Source organism: Mustela erminea, chromosome 20 (assembly GCF_009829155.1).
Source record: "Mustela erminea isolate mMusErm1 chromosome 20, mMusErm1.Pri, whole genome shotgun sequence".
NCBI lineage: Eukaryota > Metazoa > Chordata > Mammalia > Carnivora > Mustelidae > Mustela > Mustela erminea.
Genome location: NC_045633.1, coordinates 20511476 through 20530530, shown reverse-complemented (window position 1 = coordinate 20530530; position 19055 = coordinate 20511476). Strand labels below are relative to the sequence as shown.

At 47.6% G+C, this 19055-nt stretch overlaps 1 protein-coding gene across 3 annotated transcripts in view; it reads left to right on the top strand.

Moving 5' to 3' along the window:
- HMOX2 (heme oxygenase 2) overlaps positions 1-18987 on the top strand; it is a 31276-nt gene extending 12289 nt beyond the window's left edge. The window contains exons 1-7 of one of the 3 annotated variants that reach the window (XM_032328580.1): positions 2188-2364; positions 7728-7852; positions 14733-14859; positions 16093-16210; positions 16632-17123; positions 18030-18156; positions 18247-18987. In XM_032328580.1, coding sequence (XP_032184471.1) covers positions 14774-14859; positions 16093-16210; positions 16632-17123; positions 18030-18156; positions 18247-18374 — 951 coding nt within the window. In that variant the 5' untranslated portion in view covers positions 2188-2364; positions 7728-7852; positions 14733-14773 and the 3' untranslated portion in view covers positions 18375-18987. Of the gene's footprint in view, positions 1-2187; positions 2365-7727; positions 7853-14732; positions 14860-16092; positions 16211-16631; positions 17124-18029; positions 18157-18246 lie in introns of those variants that run through there. The other 2 variants (XM_032328581.1, XM_032328579.1) reach the window with 2 other exon arrangements.
- Positions 18988-19055: the final 68 nt, after the last annotated feature.

Sequence of the window (19055 nt, the reverse complement as noted above, 5' to 3'; positions counted from 1 at the left end):
GTTGTGACAACCAAACATGTCTTCAGACATTGCCAGATAACCCATGGGGATGGGTGTATGCCAAAATGGTCCCCAGCTGACCACCATTGGGTTGGGGATTGAGTGTCATGAGATAAAAGTGCAAATCAGATTTATCAAAGAGTCAAGTAAGTTTTTCAGTTACCTAAACCTTTATTTATAGTGATCAGCTATTCTAAAGAAACAGAACTCCATCCTGACTCTCCATAGCATGAAGGGAACCTTCATCCAACTCACGTTCGGAGTGTCCCTGAAAAAGTTTGAACTTCGGTGATCATCTTCTTTTAGATCCTTTTCAAAATTTATTGTGCTAGAGATTCCAAGTTTTTTCTATTCCTTTCTTGGTACCTAGTGTTATCAGAATGAAAACAGAGGTTCTTCACAGTGAGCCTTGTGTGATCCCAGTACAGATTTGATGTTGCCTATAAGGGTTTTCACTGAGACAGGGGTATTTCCATTTCTTGTCTTAAAGTATATAGGGGGTTGCCTGGCTGGCTCAGTCAGTTAAGCATCTGCCTTCAGCTCAGGTCATGATCCCAGAGTCCTTGTTAGTGGGGAGCCTGCCTCTCCCTCTGCCTGCTACTCCCCCTGCTTGTGTGCCTGCTTGCTCTCCCTCTCTGAAAAAATAAATAAATAAAATCTGGGAAAAAAAGGTGGGGGATATGAGAACACTTGTTAACTTTAAACTTTAAGGGACACTTTCTTCAGTTAATATTATACAACACGTTGCAGTTTTAGAAGTAATTTATCTCATTAAATTTTCATACCTACCTTGCGGAGTTACTGCTGTCCTTACAGGTGAAGAAACTGAGATTCTGACATGTAGCTAGTCCAAGGCCACCCAGCTGGTGTATGACAGAACCAGGCTTTGTTCTCAGTTGTACCTGACTAGAACCTGGGGCTTCACCACTTCCCTGCTCTTCCTTTTAGCCTGTGTGGCCTTGGCTGAGGTCAGTTCAGGTAGCATTTGTTGGGTGCCTGCTACAGGTCATCTCTAAAGGTCATGCGAGCAGCCCTTGCCACGCCTCCTCCTGTGTCACTTCAGCATGTCAGCGTTGTGTTGTGCAGAAAGGACTTGGATGCATATGCTTGCTGTTAGACTGCTCTGTGCCCCTGACCCCTGTACCAGTGGTGGTAGGGTTCCCTGGGAAAGCTGAACTCCTTACTCTGAGAAAGTCCCAACAGCTACTGTTGCTGGTTCCCTGCTGCCATAGACAAAGCTTTTGTAGGATGGAGCCAGCTTCTTGGAGTTACTGGTTCTGAGTCGGGCTTGTTTCCTTGACCCCACTCAACTTACCCTCCCCAGCCCTTCCTTCCCTCCACCCACCCCCCATCAGAATCTAGGCAGCCCCTCCCTCCACCCATCACTGTGAAAACGCCTGGGAATAATACCTAACCCTGTAGGCCTGTGTGAACATGTTAAGACCCCTTACAGGTCCAGAGTGAGATCTAGGAACCACCTTGTTAGAATGACCAATACCTTGGCCGGTGGAGTTCCTAATCTTACATGAAGTTTATGTTCACATACTTCCTATCAATTGCACTACTGTTCCCAAGTTAGACATGTATTTTTAGTAGAGAAGATGGGACCCCCCCCCAAATATATATATATATTTATATATATATATTTTTTAATATATTTTTTAAGATTTTATTTATTTATTTGACAGAGATCACAAGCAGGCAGAGAGGCAGACAGAGAGAGTGGGGGATGCAGGCTCCCCGCCGAGCAGAGAGCCCGATGCAGGGCTCGATCCCAGGACCCTGAGATCACGACCTGAGCCGAAGGCAGAGGCTTAATCCACTGAGCCACCCAGGTGCCCCTATATACATATTTTTTAAGATGTATTTATTTATGAGGTGAGGGAGAGGCAGAGGGAGAGAATCTTCAAGCAGACTCCTCGCTGAGGGCAGAGGCCAGCATGGGGCTCCATCCCACGACCCATGAGGTCACAGCGTGAGCTGAAACCCAGAGTTGAATGCTTAACCGACTGAGCCACCCAGGAACCCCAGGACTGAGTAGATTTTAGACACTCAGCACATGTAGAACATGCTTTTAGATTCTTGAAACCAGATCTTCTATTTCTCTGTAGTTACTATGGTGATAGGTGCTATAGAGATGTGCAGATCCTATTGTGACCTCTCCTTGGTACAAGGATGCCGTCAGTCTCTGGCTTCATTGTCCACCAAGGCCTGGCAGGTCTGGCTGCCTCCCTTCATGCACTGAGTGGTAGAGGCACTGTCCTCCCCTCTGAGACCAGCTGTCTCCAGCCTTGGCCTGCCCTGCTAGTCAACAAAAGCACGGCTCGCCAGGGAACAATCTTCTCGGGTTGCGGTGTAATCTGAGTGAGTGAAGGTTAGTGTTGTCGATGGGCAGCACCAGGTTCTGAAGCTTCAAATAGGAGCCTGAGCATTAACTTCTCAGAAATCATAGGACTGAGCTAACTTTTCGTACAAAGAAACAAATGGCACTCAGTGGTTTAGAAAACCCCTCCACTGCACATGTAAATGCAGTGTAGTATAGCCTCGTTTTCCATTTTGCTAGTAGTCTGTGGTGATATCCTACTAATTGCACATCCATGTTAGCTGGGATATAGGAGGAGTGAGCTTGAATTCAGGAAGGACTCAGCTTTCACCCCAACTCCATTATTAACTTTCTAAGTGACCTTGGCCGTATTACTTAAAGCTCTCAGTCTTTATTTCTTCCCAGTCAATGGGACCCCGCTTGAGAGTGACTTAAGCTGGTATGCCCAGGTCTTTTATTTTGTTTTTTAAAATTTTATATTTTTTAGAATTTATTTATTTATTTATTCATCAGAGAGAGAGGGAGAGAGAGAGCGCGCACAAGCAGGCAGAGTGGCAGGCAGAGGCAGAGAGAGAAGCAGGCTCGCCGCTGAGCAAGGAGCCCGATGTGGGACTCGATCCCAGGATGCTGGGATCATGCCTCGAGCAGAAGGCAGCCGCTTAACCGGCTCAGCCACCCGGGCGTCCGTGCCTGGGTCTTTTTTTTTTTTTTTTTAAGATTTTATTTATTTATTTGATAGAGAGAGAGAGAGAGATCAGAAATAGGCAGAGCAGCAGGCAGAAAGAGAGGAGGAAGCAGGCTCCCCACTGAGCAGAGAGCTGGATGTGGGGCTCGATCCCAGGACCCTGGGATCATGATCTGAGCCGAAGGCAGAGGCTTAACCCACTGAGCCACCCAGGCGCCCCTGCCTGGGTCTTTTAGACTTCAGTCTGGTGCTCTTCCTCTGTACATCCTCCCAAGGTAAACTTGAGGACCTTCTGTTCTCGCGGGGTGCTGCTGAGCTGCTGCTGAGTCTCTCTGTAGAGAAGAAAGCACCTGGGAGCTGATAACACTTCATCCTAATTAGTCACTGTCCCTCGACCCCCAAATGCTGTTCCTAGTCACCATATCTATGAGAGAAGCTGAAGCCACATGCGACAACTGTTACACCTGAGCAAACAGGAATAGTAACAACTCTGCTTAAGCTACAGGACACATTTTCAAGATTGTTGCGAAGTTGGAATAATTTTCACTTGATGGTACCTAGGGGTGACTCATGGATTTGTCAGTGTTTCCTATGTTAGAAGATGTCTGGTGCCTATTCTTACATGGTCGTCACCATTTTAGAATTCAGTCAGGGCTTCAGCCCCCACCCCACGTGCTTCTCATGGGAAAGAGTCTTTGTGTTCTCAGCCCTGAGACCTGGTCCTCTTATATGAGGTTGGGTGATGCTCAGGGAACAGGGGAGTCATATTTATTTCATTCGTAGTAGCAAGTCTTTTTACCAGGACTTCTCTTTGGCAGCAGCAACAGTAGGCTCCTGGCCCCTATTCTGAGCTCTTTTCAATGCTTCAGGTTTCATCCCAGTGTCTGCTCTGAGTGCTTGCCCACTTGTATTTCAGCATGCTGGAGATGAGCACGCCCCTGTCCCGAGTAAAAGAAAGTGTGCTGGAGAAGTTGTGGACTTCCTGAGTGGTCAGTTTTTGAGGTTACTAAGAGGCTAGTGCCTCTGTACTAGGTAGTGGTTGTTTTGGTTTCGGGTTGCTTATTGTCTAGATGTGCAAATGTGTGCTTAGTAAATCTGATGCAAGAGTGTTGTGCCCCTGGAGTCTACTTTTCCAGGATTCTTTGTCTGAAACTCACTCTTAAGCCACAGGTTAATAGTCATCCAGTCCATGAACTGTGGGATTGAATTCATCCAGTGATTAAAATGAAAGGGATGAAGGTTGTATGTAAGATTTCCCGAGGAGTGGCAGCACCAGAGTTCAGAGGAGAGTTCGTGTGTTCCTTGTATAAACTCTGAAGCTGTTGACCTCGATGATATGGTTTCTTCAGAGTTTTGGGAGGCCTCTGTCTTGAGGTGTCTTGTTGGGTTAGTGCAGATTCAATCCCACACACTGCTCCCAACATCTGCAATGAGATGACCTTGGGTGTGACCTGCTCAGAGTTATCTGTTGATTCACGGGATTTTGTCTTCTTTCTCAGTGTTTCATAATCACTCAGCTGCTCATTTTCTTTCTTTTTCTTTTAAAGATTTTATTTATTTATTTATTTATTTATTTATTTGACAGAGCACACAAGCAGGGGGAGTGGCAGACAGGGAGAGGGAGAAGCAGGCTCCCCATAGGGAGCCCAATGTGAGGCTCAATCTCAGGACCCTGGGATCATGACCTGAGCTGAAGGCGGACACTTAACCAACGGAGCCACTCAGGTGCCCCTTAGCTCCTCTTTTTTTTTTTTTTTTTTTTTTTTTTAAGATTTTATTTGTCAGAGAGAAGGGCAGGGAGAGAGAGAGAGGCAGAGGGAGAAGCAGGTTCCCAGCTGAGCAAGGAGCCCAATACAGGACTCGATCCCAGGACCCCGGGATCACCACCTGAGCTGAAGACAGACGCTTAACTGACTGAGCTACCCAGGCGTCCCAGCTGCTCATTTTCTTCAGCAGCTTCCTCAGTAAGAGATCATCAACATTTGAGGCAACCTTACTTTCATGAGACACTTACATGCACATAAGCTCATTTAGTCCTTACAGTGCACTTGAAAATGTGGGGAAAAGGGAGTTACCCTTTTATGGATGAGGAGACTCAGCCTTCAAGGAGTTAGGACTTACCTACTGCCACGCAGCTACTAAACACTGGGAATCCAGATCTCAAATCCCAATCTATATAGCTCTAAAGACCCAGTTGCCTTTCTCAAGGGTGAGCTGAGTCTATAGCAATAATCAGCAGTTAGCAGGAACCCAGAAGTGCCCTAGTAAACTGACAGGTCCATGTGTGTCACTCCCTTGCCCTGCCTACATTCCAGCCTCCCTTAGGCTGGGAGCAGAGCAGGGCCAGTCAAGTGGCTGTTTATGTAGGGCAGATGGCGTTTCTGCATTCAGTGAACAGCATGCAAAACTGGCCGTTGGTGTGGGGTTTACCCTTATCAATCCTGGAGTGTAAACTGTGCCAAAGAGGGCACCGGGGTGGCTCAGTGGGTTAAGCCACTGCCTTCAGCTCAGGTTATGATCCCAGGGTCCTGGGATCGAGTTCCGTATCCGGCTCTCTGCTCTGCAGGGAGACTGCTTCCCTCTCTCTCTCTCTGCCTGCCTCTCTGTCTACTTGTGATCTCTCTCTGTCAAATAAATAAATAAAATCTTTTAAAAAAATTTTTAATAAAATAAATAAATAAACTCTGCCAAAGAGAACAAATTCTTGTCCACACCAGATCCCAGAATAGCACTTCTCTCCGCTCTTGAGAGTTTCCTGGTGTCCTAAGGTTAGAAAAGCTCACCTCGAGTGTCTTTTAGGGCAGACCAACTAGGATATAGTTCTGGGTTCATTCTCCATTTTTTTTGTAGCATTTGTGTAACTTAACATTTACTGTGAAGTGTTTTCATAGTCATTATCTTATTTGATCCTTCCAGTGGTCTTGTGGTATGGAACACTGGGCAAGTATTCATTCCTACAGGTAAAAAATACAGAGAGAGATTTGGAGCTCTGAAGAGATATGCCTTCCTGCCCCTGGTTTCTTCCCTCAGTAGTAGCTCTAGGGCTCTTTGTTCCCAGACCATATATAGGGTTTATACATAGGATGTTAGAATTTACTCTTTTTATGTTGACACATATTCAGAAAATAATTTTTAGGTAAATAGTCTATTTTTATCTGCTGAGGCCTGATGGGACCATGTGGCATCATTAAGAATTGACTTGGTCTGGGACGCCTGGGTGGCTCAGTTGGTTAGGCAGCTGCCTTCGGCTCAGGTCATGATCCCAGTGTCCTGGGATCGAGTCCCACATCGGGCTCCTTGCTCAGCAGGGAGCCTGCTTCTCCCTCTGCCTCTGCCTGCCATTCTGTCTGCCTGTGCTCACTCTCTCCCCCCTCTCTCTGATAAATAAATAAAATCTTCAAAAAAAAAAAAAAAAAAAGAATTGACTTGGTCTGATTATGGTATTGGTAAATGGAAACAGGTACCCTCTCACTTAAACATGAAAAGCCTTTAGGGCATGTAGAGAAGGAACAGATCCTATAATCCAGGAAAGAAAGAGTCTGGGATTCTTGTATTCTGTGCTTATCTAAAAACATGGTTTCTGTGAGAGGTAGTATATTTTTGAAATGTGACCCTCCTGAATGCCACAATCTAAGTGGGTGAGGTAAGATCATAGACAAAGATGTATACAGTTGAAAGGTATTTATTGAATGCAAAGAGTAGAAAACACCCACAAAACCATGGGCTGTGGGAAGGAAGCTGCACTAGTGACCAGAGGTAGGCTTTCAGAGGAAAAAATCTTGAGTCTTCATACTTCCAATACTGGCTAAGAAAAGTAAGCAGAGCCCAATGGAGTGCCTGCCCTCATAGGCACATGAGTGAGAAGCAGCCTCCTGGGATGGGGGAGTACATATGGAGCAGGGCCTGTTTGGAGGCTCAGAGTGGACCAGGGAGGAGTGCCCAGCTCTGATGTGAAGAGAACAGCTGAGGCAGGGACTCAGGGGAGACTCTGGGCCTTCTGGAGCCCAGGGAGGGGAGCAGCAGAGAAAACACAACACAGCTGGGTGTATGCGGAAGCCAGCCTAACTGGGATAAGAATGGCCTTGGCCAGCTTAGAGGCATGGGAAACACAAACAGGTCATTAGAAATTTCAGACCATAAGAAAGAGCGGGAAGGGAAGAGGGAAGAGAGGGAGATCGCTAGAAAGACAAAAACAAATTACGTACTAGTTAGAGGCCTAATACCCAATTTAAAATTTTTCCCCAATTAAAAAAAAATTTTCCCCTGGAAATCTCTACACCCAAAGTGGGGCTCAAACTCACTACCCCAAGATCAAGAGCCACATGGCTCTTCTGACTAAGCCAGCCAGGTACCTCTGCCATTTTATTTTTGAAGATTTTATTTATTTATTTGACAGATCACAAGTAGGCAGAGAGGCAGACAGAGAGAGGGGGAAGCAGGCTCCCTGCCGAGCAGAGAGTGGGATCACAACCAGAGCTGAAGGCAGAGGCTTTAACCCACTGAGCCACCTAGGCGCCTCTGCTATTTTAGAAGTTAACCAGTATTTTCTTGTCCCACCGCCATTTAGCTAGCTTTTTCAGTAGGCATTCTGTTTGTGCATCTACGACATTTAGAACTTAGGTTAGAGACTGCCCAGGGTACTGACCTGTAAGTGATTTGGACATGGCATTGGACTCTGAGAAACTGAGTCTGAGGGAGTTTTGATGATCTGTCTTGTAGGAAGCTTCTGTTTTAACTGGGGAGACACGAAGACAGCACTTGTGAAAGCAGAAGAATAATCACCTCCTATTAATGTGATGCCAGTTCTATACAGGAGTAAACTCTGAGCCAGGAACATCCTTCTGGTAAGCAGGCAGGGATTCCTGGTGCCCAACCACAAGCTGTTTAGTGGGGAGGGGTGGGAGCTATGGCAGACCCAGTACAGGAGCCTGAGCAGCTGCTTACCCCTTCCCTGTGGCTGTTTCCTCCCCTGCACATTGGGATAACAACACAAGCTCATATTGTGGGCGACTGTAGCTGGACACTGTCAGTTCCAGAGGCAGGTGGGAGAATTGTGCTAATTTCAGAGAGCTGGTTGCCATGTGGTTTCTTACCCCTTCCCCCACCTTGCTTTCTAGTGCCGACTGATCTCAGCAACCTGCTCCCTTCTTCAGTGATTTTCCAGGGCAAAGAAAAATAATCAAAATGGAAAAAAATTATTATAGATTAAGTCTATATTGTGCCTTTTTGTTTTGTTTGTTTATTTTAGAGGGAGAGTGCAAGCACAGGGAACAGCATAGGGAGAGGGAGAGAAAGAGTATCAGACTCTCCATCGAGTGGGTGTTGGACACAGGGCTTGGTCTCATGAATCTGAGATCATGACCTGAACCAAAATCAAGAGTCAGACCCTTAACCAGCTGAGCCACCCAGGTGCCTCTGTGGCGCTTTGAATCACCAGTTGAGGAATGAGTGATAATGTAGTTCTGTCTGGCAGCATAGCACTGAGTTTCTGAGGTTTGTAGGCTGTGAGTGTCCATGGAGGAGGATATAGTATCTTTGAACACGTCTGTTCTTTCAGGAGCCCTAGTGCCTTGAGCCTGCAGTTTACCAGGTACAAAGGCTTTGAAATAAGGGTTCTTGATCTGCTGGGCAGGACCACAGGAACTTCCTTTGCTGGAAGGCACATTGGTAATGGGACATTGTTGTTGCTTCTGTCTGGTGCGGGAGTAAAAACCTGTGTCAGGTAAACAGCTAGTACAGGAGTTACGGAGGTAGATTTTATAAACAGAGGGTCACAGATGGACCATTCTGAAATTTGTAAGAGCACAGTAAAGGTCCAGGTGACTTCCTATGGAAGTTAGTGCAGTGAAGGATTTTACTTCAGCTGGTTTGCTTGGTCCAGTTCCTTACTTGTCTCTCTCCCTTTCTTCCCCCCGCCCCGCTTTCCCCCCTGCTTCAGGAGAATTGGACCACGCTGGGGCACCTGGGTGGCTCAGTGGGTTATAAAGCCTCTGCCTTCAGCTACGGTTGTGATCTCTGCCTACTTGTGATCTCTGTCTGTCAAATAAATAAATAAATCTTTAAAAAAATAAAAGAAGCCATTTAGCTAAAAAGTCAAATAGCAAGTGTTTACCTTTCCAGACGGTCTTCCTGCTATCATCAGTGTATTTACAGTATATATATATTTACATACACATGTATTTTTTAAAGATTTATTTTAGAGATTGAGAGAGCACTCATGTGTGAGTGGGAGGAGGGGGAGAAGGAGAGAGAGAATCCGTAAGCAAACACCCTGCTGAGCATAGAGCCCCATGTGGTGTTCAGTCATACATCCCTGAGATCATGACCTGGACTGAAATCAAGAGTCGGACACTTAACTGACTGACCCACCCAGGTGCCACTTTTATTTATATACTTTTTTTTAAAGATTTTTTTTATTTTTGGGGCACCTGGGTGGCTCAGTGGGTAAAGCCGCAGCCTTCGGCTCGGGTCATGATCTCAGGGTCCTGGGATCGAGTCCCGCATCGGGCTCTCTGCTCAGCAGGGAGCCTGCTTCCTCCTCTCTCTCTGCCTGCCTCTCTGCCTACTTGGGATCTCTCTCTGTCAAATAAATAAATAAAATCTTTAAAAAAATTATTTTTATTTTTATTTATTTATTTTTAAGATTTTATTTACTTATTTGACAGAGACATCACAAATAGGCTGAGAGAGGGAAAGCAGGCTCCCCGCTGAGCAGAGAGCCTGATGTGAGGCTTGATTCTAGGATCCTGGGATCATGACCTGAGCTGAAGGCAGATGCTTAACCGACCGAGCCACCCAGGCGCCCCTACTTACATACTTCTGCATACACTTTTAGTCAGCATTTTGAGTCCTTTATGTAAAACAAGTGTATGTAGATTTTTTCATAGTGGGTGCAGCCTATCAGCTTGTCCCATCTGTGCCAAGATTCTTTTGTTTATTATCCTTCCGAGCAGTCCTACCCTGTATTGTTAGGCTTTATGATGTTTTTTCCCTAACATCATAGTATGGCTAGTTACCATTTTGGTACAGATTACTATTAGTACTTCTTTTTTTTTTTTTTTTTTTTTTTTTTAAAGATTTTATTTATTTGACAGAGAGAAATCACAAGTAGGTGGAGAGGCAGGCAGAGAGAGAGAGAGAGGGAAGCAGGCTCTCTGCCGAGCAGAGAGCCCGATGCGGGACTCGATCCCAGGACTCTGAGATCATGACCTGAGCCGAAGGCAGCGGCTTAACCCACTGAGCCACCCAGGCGCCCCCTATTAGTACTTCTTTACGTGTATTTCCCAGAGTGAAATCTTTTTTGTTGTTGATGTTCAGCAACAAAAGGGGGAGAGAGAAATCTAAACAGACTCCAGGGAGAGTGAGGCAGCTTCTTGTTGATGAGAGGTTGAAGTCTAGAAAGGTTTTACATTTATGATTTGGCCTCTGGTTTTCTAGGAAGTCCAGTGGTTGCTACAAAGAAGAAGGATTTGAGTGTAGAGGCCAGTCAGACCAAGTTTGGACACATAGTTTTTCAGAGAATGTAGTGAATTGTTTTTGACATTACAAGGTGGTTTCTTTCTTTCTTTTTTTTAAATATATATTTTAAAATTTATTTATCAGAGAGAGAGAGAGAGCACAGGCAGACAGAATGGCAGGCAGAGGCAGAGGGAGAAGCAGGCTCCCTGCCGAGCAAGGAGCCCGATGTGGGACTCGATCCCAGGACGCTGGGATCATGACCTGAGCCGAAGGCAGCTGCTTAACCAACTGAGCCACCCAGGCGTCCCTACAAGGTGGTTTCTGCATGCCACACCACACGGCCACTTCCTTGAAGAGCAGGGACCAGGACACAGGGATGGTCAAAGGCTGCCTTCCCTGAGCCCAGCTTGTGTGGGTTGAATGTGCTAATGGAGCCTTCCCCAGAACATTCTGTGCAGATGGTGCTTTTAGGTCATAGTAAGGACTTAGTATTCTTGCCTCTAAGTGGAGTAAGACAGTATCTGTTTTTCTTTTTTCTTTTTCTTTTATTTTTTTTTTTAAAGATTTTATTTATTTATTTGACAGACAGAGATCACAAGCAGGCAGAGAGGCAGGCAGAGAGAGAGGAGGAAGTAGGCTCCCTGCTGAGCGGAGAGCCGGATGTAGGGCTCAATCTCAGGACTCTGAGATCATGACCTGAGCCGAAGGCAGCGGCTTAACCCACTGAGCCACCCAGGCGCCCCTGTTTTTCTTTTTTAAAACAAAATTGTTAAGTCATGTTTTGAGTTGAGGAACCTGTTGAAGTAGTCAACAACAGATTACTTTGTTGTCCACAGGTCTCATATTGTTGGCAATATGCACCAGACCACTGCCTGCCTGCTTTCTTTCCTTTTTGGATTTTTTTTTTTAAGTCTTTATTAATGTAAGTAATCACTACACCTAGGATGTCGCTCGAACTTATGACCCTGAGATCAAGAGTTGCATGCTCTTCTGACTGAGCCAGCCAGATGCTCCTCTTTTGGATTTTTTATTCAGCAAGGGCTCTGAAACTCCACCAGTGAAGTAGAGAGCTGTGGCCCTCCTTCTGGAGCCAGAGTTGGGCCTCCCTTGAGCTGAGAGGAAGGGATTAGGGACCCTTCAGGCAGGACTAGCATTGAAGAAGGGGGAGGAATGTATACTTGAAGGGAGACTAGCACAATTAAAGTACTAATGAGAAGACATCTTTGGAAGCTGGCTTTCCCTTCCTTCTCTCTCTTTTTTTTTTAAAAGATTTATCTATTTACTTTAGAGAGCATGTGCAAGAGAGTGGAGCGGGGTGGCGGAAGGAGTAAGAAACCTAAGCAGACTCCCTTCTGAGCACACAGCCCAACACAGGGAACACAGGGTTCCATTCTAGGACCCTGAGATCATGACCTGAGTCAAAAGCGGGGGCTTAGTCCACTGAGCCATCCAGGTACCCCTGTATTTTTTTTTTAAGAGTTTATTTATTTATGACAGAGAGATAGTGGGAGAGGGAACCCCAGCAGTGGGAGGAGCAGGCAGAGGGAGAAGCAGGCTCCCTGCTGAGCAGAGAGCCCAGTATGGGCCTCCATATGGGGCTCGATCCCAGGACCTTGGGATCATGACCTGAGCCGAAGGCAGATACTTAAGGACTGAGCCACCCAGGCACCCCACCTTTTGTATTTTTTTTTTTTTAAGATTTTTTATTTATTTATTTGACAGAGAGAGATCACAGTAGGAGAGAGGAAGGGAAGAGATCACAGAGAGAGAGGAAGGGAAGCAGGCCCCCTGCTGAGCAGAGAGCCCGATGTGGGACTCGATCCCAGGACCCTAAGATCATGACCTGAGCTGAAGGCAGCGGCTTAACCCACTGAGCCACCCAGGCGCCCCCACCTTTTGTATTTTTAAGAGAAGCAAAAGGCCCTAATGATCCAGCAAGACTACACCCTCCCAGAGTATGCAGTTATTAGCAAACAAAACCATTAATGATCAGGTTTAATCACATATGTAATCACTGTCATGTAGCATGATAATTAGGTGCAGGCAATTTACCTGACTTACCATAACTAGTATCATAGACAACCAGATTGTACTTGTTCTTGTCTTTGCCTGCTTTTAGTTTCACATGCAAGCAGCACCAGCAGTTTTCTGGTGCCTGGAGTATGTCTTCAGCATGGCCACATGCACCTCTGCCTGTCTAGAGGTTCTGGGACCTTTTACTCTGCCCTCTTCCCGCCACTGGTTGCCCACAGCTCCCAACCAGCACCCTCTTCTCTCATTGGCCTGAGTGCTGAGTGGCCCAGGATAAATCTTGGCTCACAGGGCCCCCGAGGACATAGAGCTCAGATGTTCTTTCTTTCTTTCTTTCTTTCTTTTTTTTTTTTAAAGATTTTATTTATTTATTTGACAGAGATCACAGGTTGGCAGAGAGGCAGGCAGAGAGAGTGAGAGGGAAGCAGGCTCTCTGCTCGGCGGGGAGCCTGCTTCTCTCTCACTCTCTCTGCCTGCCTCTCTGCCTACTTGTGATCTCTGTCAAATAAATAAATAAAATCTTTTAAAAATAAATAAATAGATAGATAGATAAATAAATAAATATTGTAGGACAACATCCATTAAGCCTCTATCAAAATACAAATGTAATCGTATCTAATATTTAGTGAGTGCTTATTACCATGTGGTAGGCACTATGCTAAAAGCCTCATACCTTCCATGTTCTCACTTAATCCTTCCTATCACTAATACCACTGTATCAATGCCAAATTTAAAGGCATGAAGGTTCAGAAAAAGCATGCTGAGCAAACCATATATTATAATATCTGAAAAGATAAAATATGTAATTACATGCCTAGCAAAAACTAGCAGTGAGTATATCTGTGGGGTGAGCTGGAGGCTGGCTTTTATTTTCTTGTTTATACCTTCGAAGGACCATTACTTTTTTTTTTTTTTTTTTTTTTTTAAGATTTTATTTATTTGACAGAGATCACAAGAAGGCAGAGAGGCAGGCAGAGAAAGGAGGAAGCAGGCTCCCTGCTGAGCAGAGAGCCCCATGTGGGGCTCGATCCCAGGACCCTGGGATCATGACCTGAGCTGAAGGCCGAGGCTTTAATCCACTGAGCCACCCAGGCGGCCCGAAGGACCATTACTTAAACTTTTTTGTCCCCCTTAACACCTGTTTCTGTGTGGAATATGTAGAAAATACTCAGTAAGTAGATACTGGTTGAGGTAGAAAGTGAGGGCCTCTTCTTTCCTTGGCTTGATTGGGTAGCTCTGGTTTTTTAAGTTCCCTTAGTAGTTGGTACAGCTGTGCTGCTCTTCATCTGGAAAGTTCCTTTCCTTTGTATTGCCAGAGTAGAGGCCTCCAGGGGTGGGAGGTTAGCTTGTCTTGTGGGACTCTATTTCCCTGGCTGACGAAGACTCAGCCATGGCAGCAGTGCTGGGAACTGACTGGCTGGCTTGTTTTATTTTCTTCAGCCCAGCAGAGTCGGGGATAGGTTTGGAATGGTCTTCGTGTTTTGTGACTCCATGTACCTGATACCACTTGTATCAGTCCCTTTTGAGCTGCTCTGAACCGCCTGGCTTACTGTTCCCATTCAGTGCCCTGCTCTGCAGCTCTGTGCTCAAGGCCGCCCTGCTGGCGACAGCTGGGACGGGCCCACCCAGATGCCATTGCTGCCTGACTCAGCTGCTGTGCCCGCCACTGCTTTTTTGTTTTTGTTTTAAGCTTTATTTGTGATGTTATTTGTTAGGTAACTTTTAAAATTTTGTTGTAATTTCAAACATGTGGAAGAGTTTTAAGAATGGTATGATGAACTCTTGTGTACCTTTTATCCAAATTCACCAACAGCATTTGGCCTCATTTGCTTTACTTGGTATACCCTGCCCCTCTCTCCCTAATACGGATGTGCACGCACACACACTTCTTGAGCCATTTCACAGTAACTTGCAGACAGTGTGCCCCTTTACTTTTAAAAACTTCAAGATACAGTTCCTAAAATGAAGACATTCTGTTATGTAATCACAGTACAATTTATAAAAACCAGCAGGCTCACTATCAACACAGTGCTATTACCTAATCCACTGTCCATATTCAAATTTTATCCATATTCAGATAATGGTCCCAGTGATGGCAGAGCTTTATTTTTAAAACACTCTAAGGCACGTGATGACTCCTCCATTACGTTAGTTCTGAGGAGAGCAGCACCAGCAGGTGTTTGGGGGAAGTGACTGCCGTGGGCACCACATCACCAGCTCCTTGTGTCTCCTCAGGACCAGAAGAGTGAGCGCAGCAGCAATCACACTCAGCAACGATGTCAGCAGAACTGGAGACTTCAGAGGGGGTGGATGAGTCGGAGAAAAAGAGCTCCGGGGCCTCAGAAAAAGAAAACCACACCAAGTGAGTAGGCGCTGGCTGCGTGGAGTCCTCTGTGCTTAGGGCGCCGGGGTGTGGTCAGCACCGTGGTGATGCCGTACTGCCGCCGTACTGCCACCCCCCGGGACACCTAACTGGAACTGCAGGGTGAATAGCGCCCAGCACCCTGGGCTGCTGAGCATTCTCCTGCTTTGTTCCTAAGGAAGCAGGTCAGGCACTGCTAGGAGTGCTGAGGAGTGGAATTTGATGGTATTTCTGGTCTCTTTTTCTTCTTAGAGCCCTAAGTGGTTTGTCATCTGTGCTGAAAAAGGGTCATCAGGCAAAACTGGCACCTTGACCAGTGTTTTCCACTCCTTAGAATGTGGGAGCAGCTCTGACTCCAGGGGTTTTTCTTATTGGGTAGGGATAGTTCATGCTAAGCCTCAAGTTACCAAAGCCTGTTCTTCATTGTTCTTACTGTCTTGTTGTAGCCTTGTCACTGACAAATTGCTTTTTTATATCTTGAAGTAATTGCTAATAATAAATGATTCTTAGCATGTAGGTGATAAGAGCTAATCTCCTAAAGAAGCCAGGAAAGGGTGGGCTGTGAGGGACCAAGCTTTTGGCCACTCTGGTGCATGTATTGTGTACATGTGAGCTGCTACCCGGTGCCTCCATCTTTTGGGTCATATGTTCTTTGCCTTGTCATGTACTGGCCGGGGCACTTAGCAGCTCAACTCCATCTGTGTCATTTTAAGTGGTACAGACCTACATCCTGGCTCCAACTGCCTCAGCCCATCTCATTCTGATCCTACGCCTGGGCCCAGCCATGTGTACTCCTGAAGAGGCTGTGGGTCCAAGGTGGGAGGAAGGCAGCAAGGCTGCTTTGGGACATCTACCATCAGTCCACCACAGCAGCGTGGACTGCCTTCTCCAGGGCTGCTCCCTGGAGAAGCCAGCAGACACTGTGGTGGGATTAGAGGTGTGTGTTTCTTCAGGCACTGGGGGCCACAGAGGCAAAGCATTGTTCATTTGGGTGGTTCATAGAGACATGGACACTGGTAAGGAGTGGGCCACAGTCATCCTGCATGTCACCCAGGTGCTTGGGGCCGACTCACATCTGTCTGCTCTCTGGCAAGGCTCTGTATTGATGCTGGAATGGAGTTTCTTACCAGCTTCTGCCTCCAGCCCAGCAGGGGCACACCCTGAGACTGGGAAGGGCCAATGCACACATGTACATGCACCCACGCACACGCATACACAACCCCATCTCCACAGGATGGCCGACCTCTCTGAGCTCCTGAAGGAAGGGACCAAGGAAGCACATGACCGGGCAGAAAACACCCAATTTGTCAAGGACTTCTTGAAAGGCAACATCAGGAAGGAACTGTTTAAGGTCGGTGACCTTGGTCGTGGGTAGGGTCAGGTTGGGGCCTTAGTCCCGTAAGGAAGATCCCCTTAGAGCTTCTTGGAGGCGGAAACTGGGCCTTTCTCTACCCATTCTCCACTCTTTTAACATCAGATTGTAGTTTTCATGAAGCTTAAATAGAATAGCATAGTGGTGGTGTGCTGGAAGCGGAAGTATCCATGTTCCCAACAATTCACCACATCATTCCTTTAAGCAATATGAACATTTCCAGAATGTGTGAAATGATTCACTGTATCAAAATGGGCTTCTTGGGAATTGGGGTGATGGGGGCACGCCGCTGGAGCCTTCACCTGTGGCTCGTCAGACGTGGAGGCAGTGGGCTCAGGAGAGGTGCTTGCTGGTCAGGGCCCACAGCCCCTTCCCATGGTCTCCCCATTGCCCTCAACAGCTGGCCACTACTGCACTTTACTTCACATATTCAGCCCTCGAGGAGGAAATGGAGCGCAACAAGGACCACCCAGCCTTTGCCCCCTTGTACTTCCCCATGGAGCTACACCGGAAGGAGGCACTGACCAAGGACATGGAGTATTTCTTTGGTGAGGACTGGGAGGAGAAGGTGCGGTGTTCTGAGGCTGCCCAAAAGTACGTGGAACGGATCCATTACGTGGGGCAGAATGAGCCAGAGCTACTGGTGGCCCATGCCTACACCCGCTATATGGGGGACCTCTCAGGGGGACAAGTGCTGAAGAAGGTGGCCCAGCGGGCCCTGAAACTTCCCAGCACAGGAGAAGGGACCCAGTTCTATCTGTTTGAGAATGTGGACAATGCACAACAGTTCAAGCAGTTGTACCGGGCCAGAATGAATGCCTTGGACCTGAACCTGAAGACCAAAGAGAGGATTGTGGAGGAGGCCAACAGGGCCTTTGAGTACAACATGCAGGTACTGCTGGGGCTCGTGTGGGAGGGGGGCCCTCTAATGGTGGCCACCAGCTGTCTGCTGAGCTGCAGCCTGCTAGAAAGTAGGACCAAATAGGCCACAGAGGGAATGAGCCCAGTGATAGCTCCGCTTTGTTAGACAGACTGTGTTTTTGCTTTGGGGAGGGCGAGGCCCTAGCACAGACAGTTTTGGGGAATTGAAACTGTCTTCCTCCCTCTTGCCATAGGATTCTGGTCTTGAGTGAATTTCCTTTTTAGTGAGGTTTGCTCTGAAAAGCACCACTTGGTAAGTTCATGGAGAGAACCAAGGAGAGTGAAGAGCAGAATTCCATTTACATGTAGCCTTTGGGATAGGGCCAAGCCTGGGGAGACTGATTGCAGCCCTCAGCAACAGGAGAATGGCCATGGAGGAGGAGCGCAGCACCAGCCCCAGCGAAGACCCATCGGATTAGTCTGACATTAGCAACCCTCCAAGGGCCACTTAGGATGGGTCAGCCCTGCTGGAGCCTCAGTTGTCACACGTTCCTGTCATTCGTGCTGAAAATGGCAAAGTGCCAGTGCCCATGGAGTGTTTCAGGGTAGTGCTTTTGTTCTCTCCTCATTGTTTATGCCTTGGTGGTTTCAGTTGTGAGCCGTGTTGGCTGGTCAGGGCCCAGGGAAGAGCCACCACAGTCGGCCGTGGTGGGATGCTGGGCACCACAGGTGTGGTCACACCTCTCCGAGGTGGTGCCTGGAAAAGGGTTAGGTTGGCATGGCCCTCCTTGCTGCTGATTTGGGGCTGCTCATGTACTGGTTTGCCCTCCTGAGCAAGTCTCACTGGTTCTTACTCCCTCTGCGTGGGGGAAGAAAGAGTTTTCTCTGAAAGCAGACTGTGCCGTCCTCTAATAGCTCTTCATCCCTGCTTCTGCAGATATTCAATGAACTGGACCAGGCTGGCTCCGTGTTGGCCAGGGAGACCCGGGAGGATGGGCTCCCCGTGCACGATGGGAAAGGAGATGTGCACAAATGCCCGTACTATGCTGCTAAACCAGACAGAGGTAGGTCTTGCCTGTCTGACTCTCCTGCCAGGGTGGGTTGTGTCCGTGTTCCCCACTGATGTCCTGTCCCCTATTGGTGCCGCCACACAGGTGCCCTGGAGGGCAGCAGCTGCCCCTTCCAAACAGCCCTGGCGGTGCTGAGTAAGCCCAGCCTGCAGTTCATTCTGGCCGCTGGTGTGGCTCTGGTTGCTGGCTTCCTGGCCTGGTACTACATGTGAAGGAACCATCATACCACATTGGCGCCCTCCTCCCAAGTGACCACTGGCCTGCCCCCACCTCCACCGGTGACTAAGCTACCACCTCAGGTGACTTTTTTTAAATGCTGGTTTTGAGAAGACAAGCAACCAATAAAGGCCAGACGCTAAAGCCTCTGCCTGTAGCATCCTCTCTGGGCTAGCTGCGGAGCTGGCTGTAGGCCCACCATTCCTGCAGCCATTAGGCTGTGGTACCAGAAGCAGACAGCTCAGCTCAGTGGGCCTGTCTGGGCATCTGGAACCGGCTCTGCTCCTGGGGCATCCACACTGCTCACCCTGAGGCTCCTTCCCTTCGTTCTTCCTTGTGTTGGCATTTAGGTGGGTACCTTTCCCCTAATGGGAACAGAGCAGCCAGCAAGCCTAAGTTGCTTGCTGTAGCTCGGAGGGAGGGATGGTGACTTGGACCCTGCCTCAGAGGCCTGGGGAGCTCCATCCAGAACAGCTAGTCCTTATCCCTCTCAAGCAGAAACCCTGGGTGGGTGGGCTCGGGGCTCTGTTTAGCCGTGGCTGGTCTCCTCCCTTGACCTGTGTAAATGCTACAGCACTCAATAAAGTGGACTCTGACAGCTGCCTCCCTTTTTCCAAATGGCATGATTGTTATCCTTCTCAGCCACTCCTGCCCTTCCTGAGTTCCCATCCCACCAT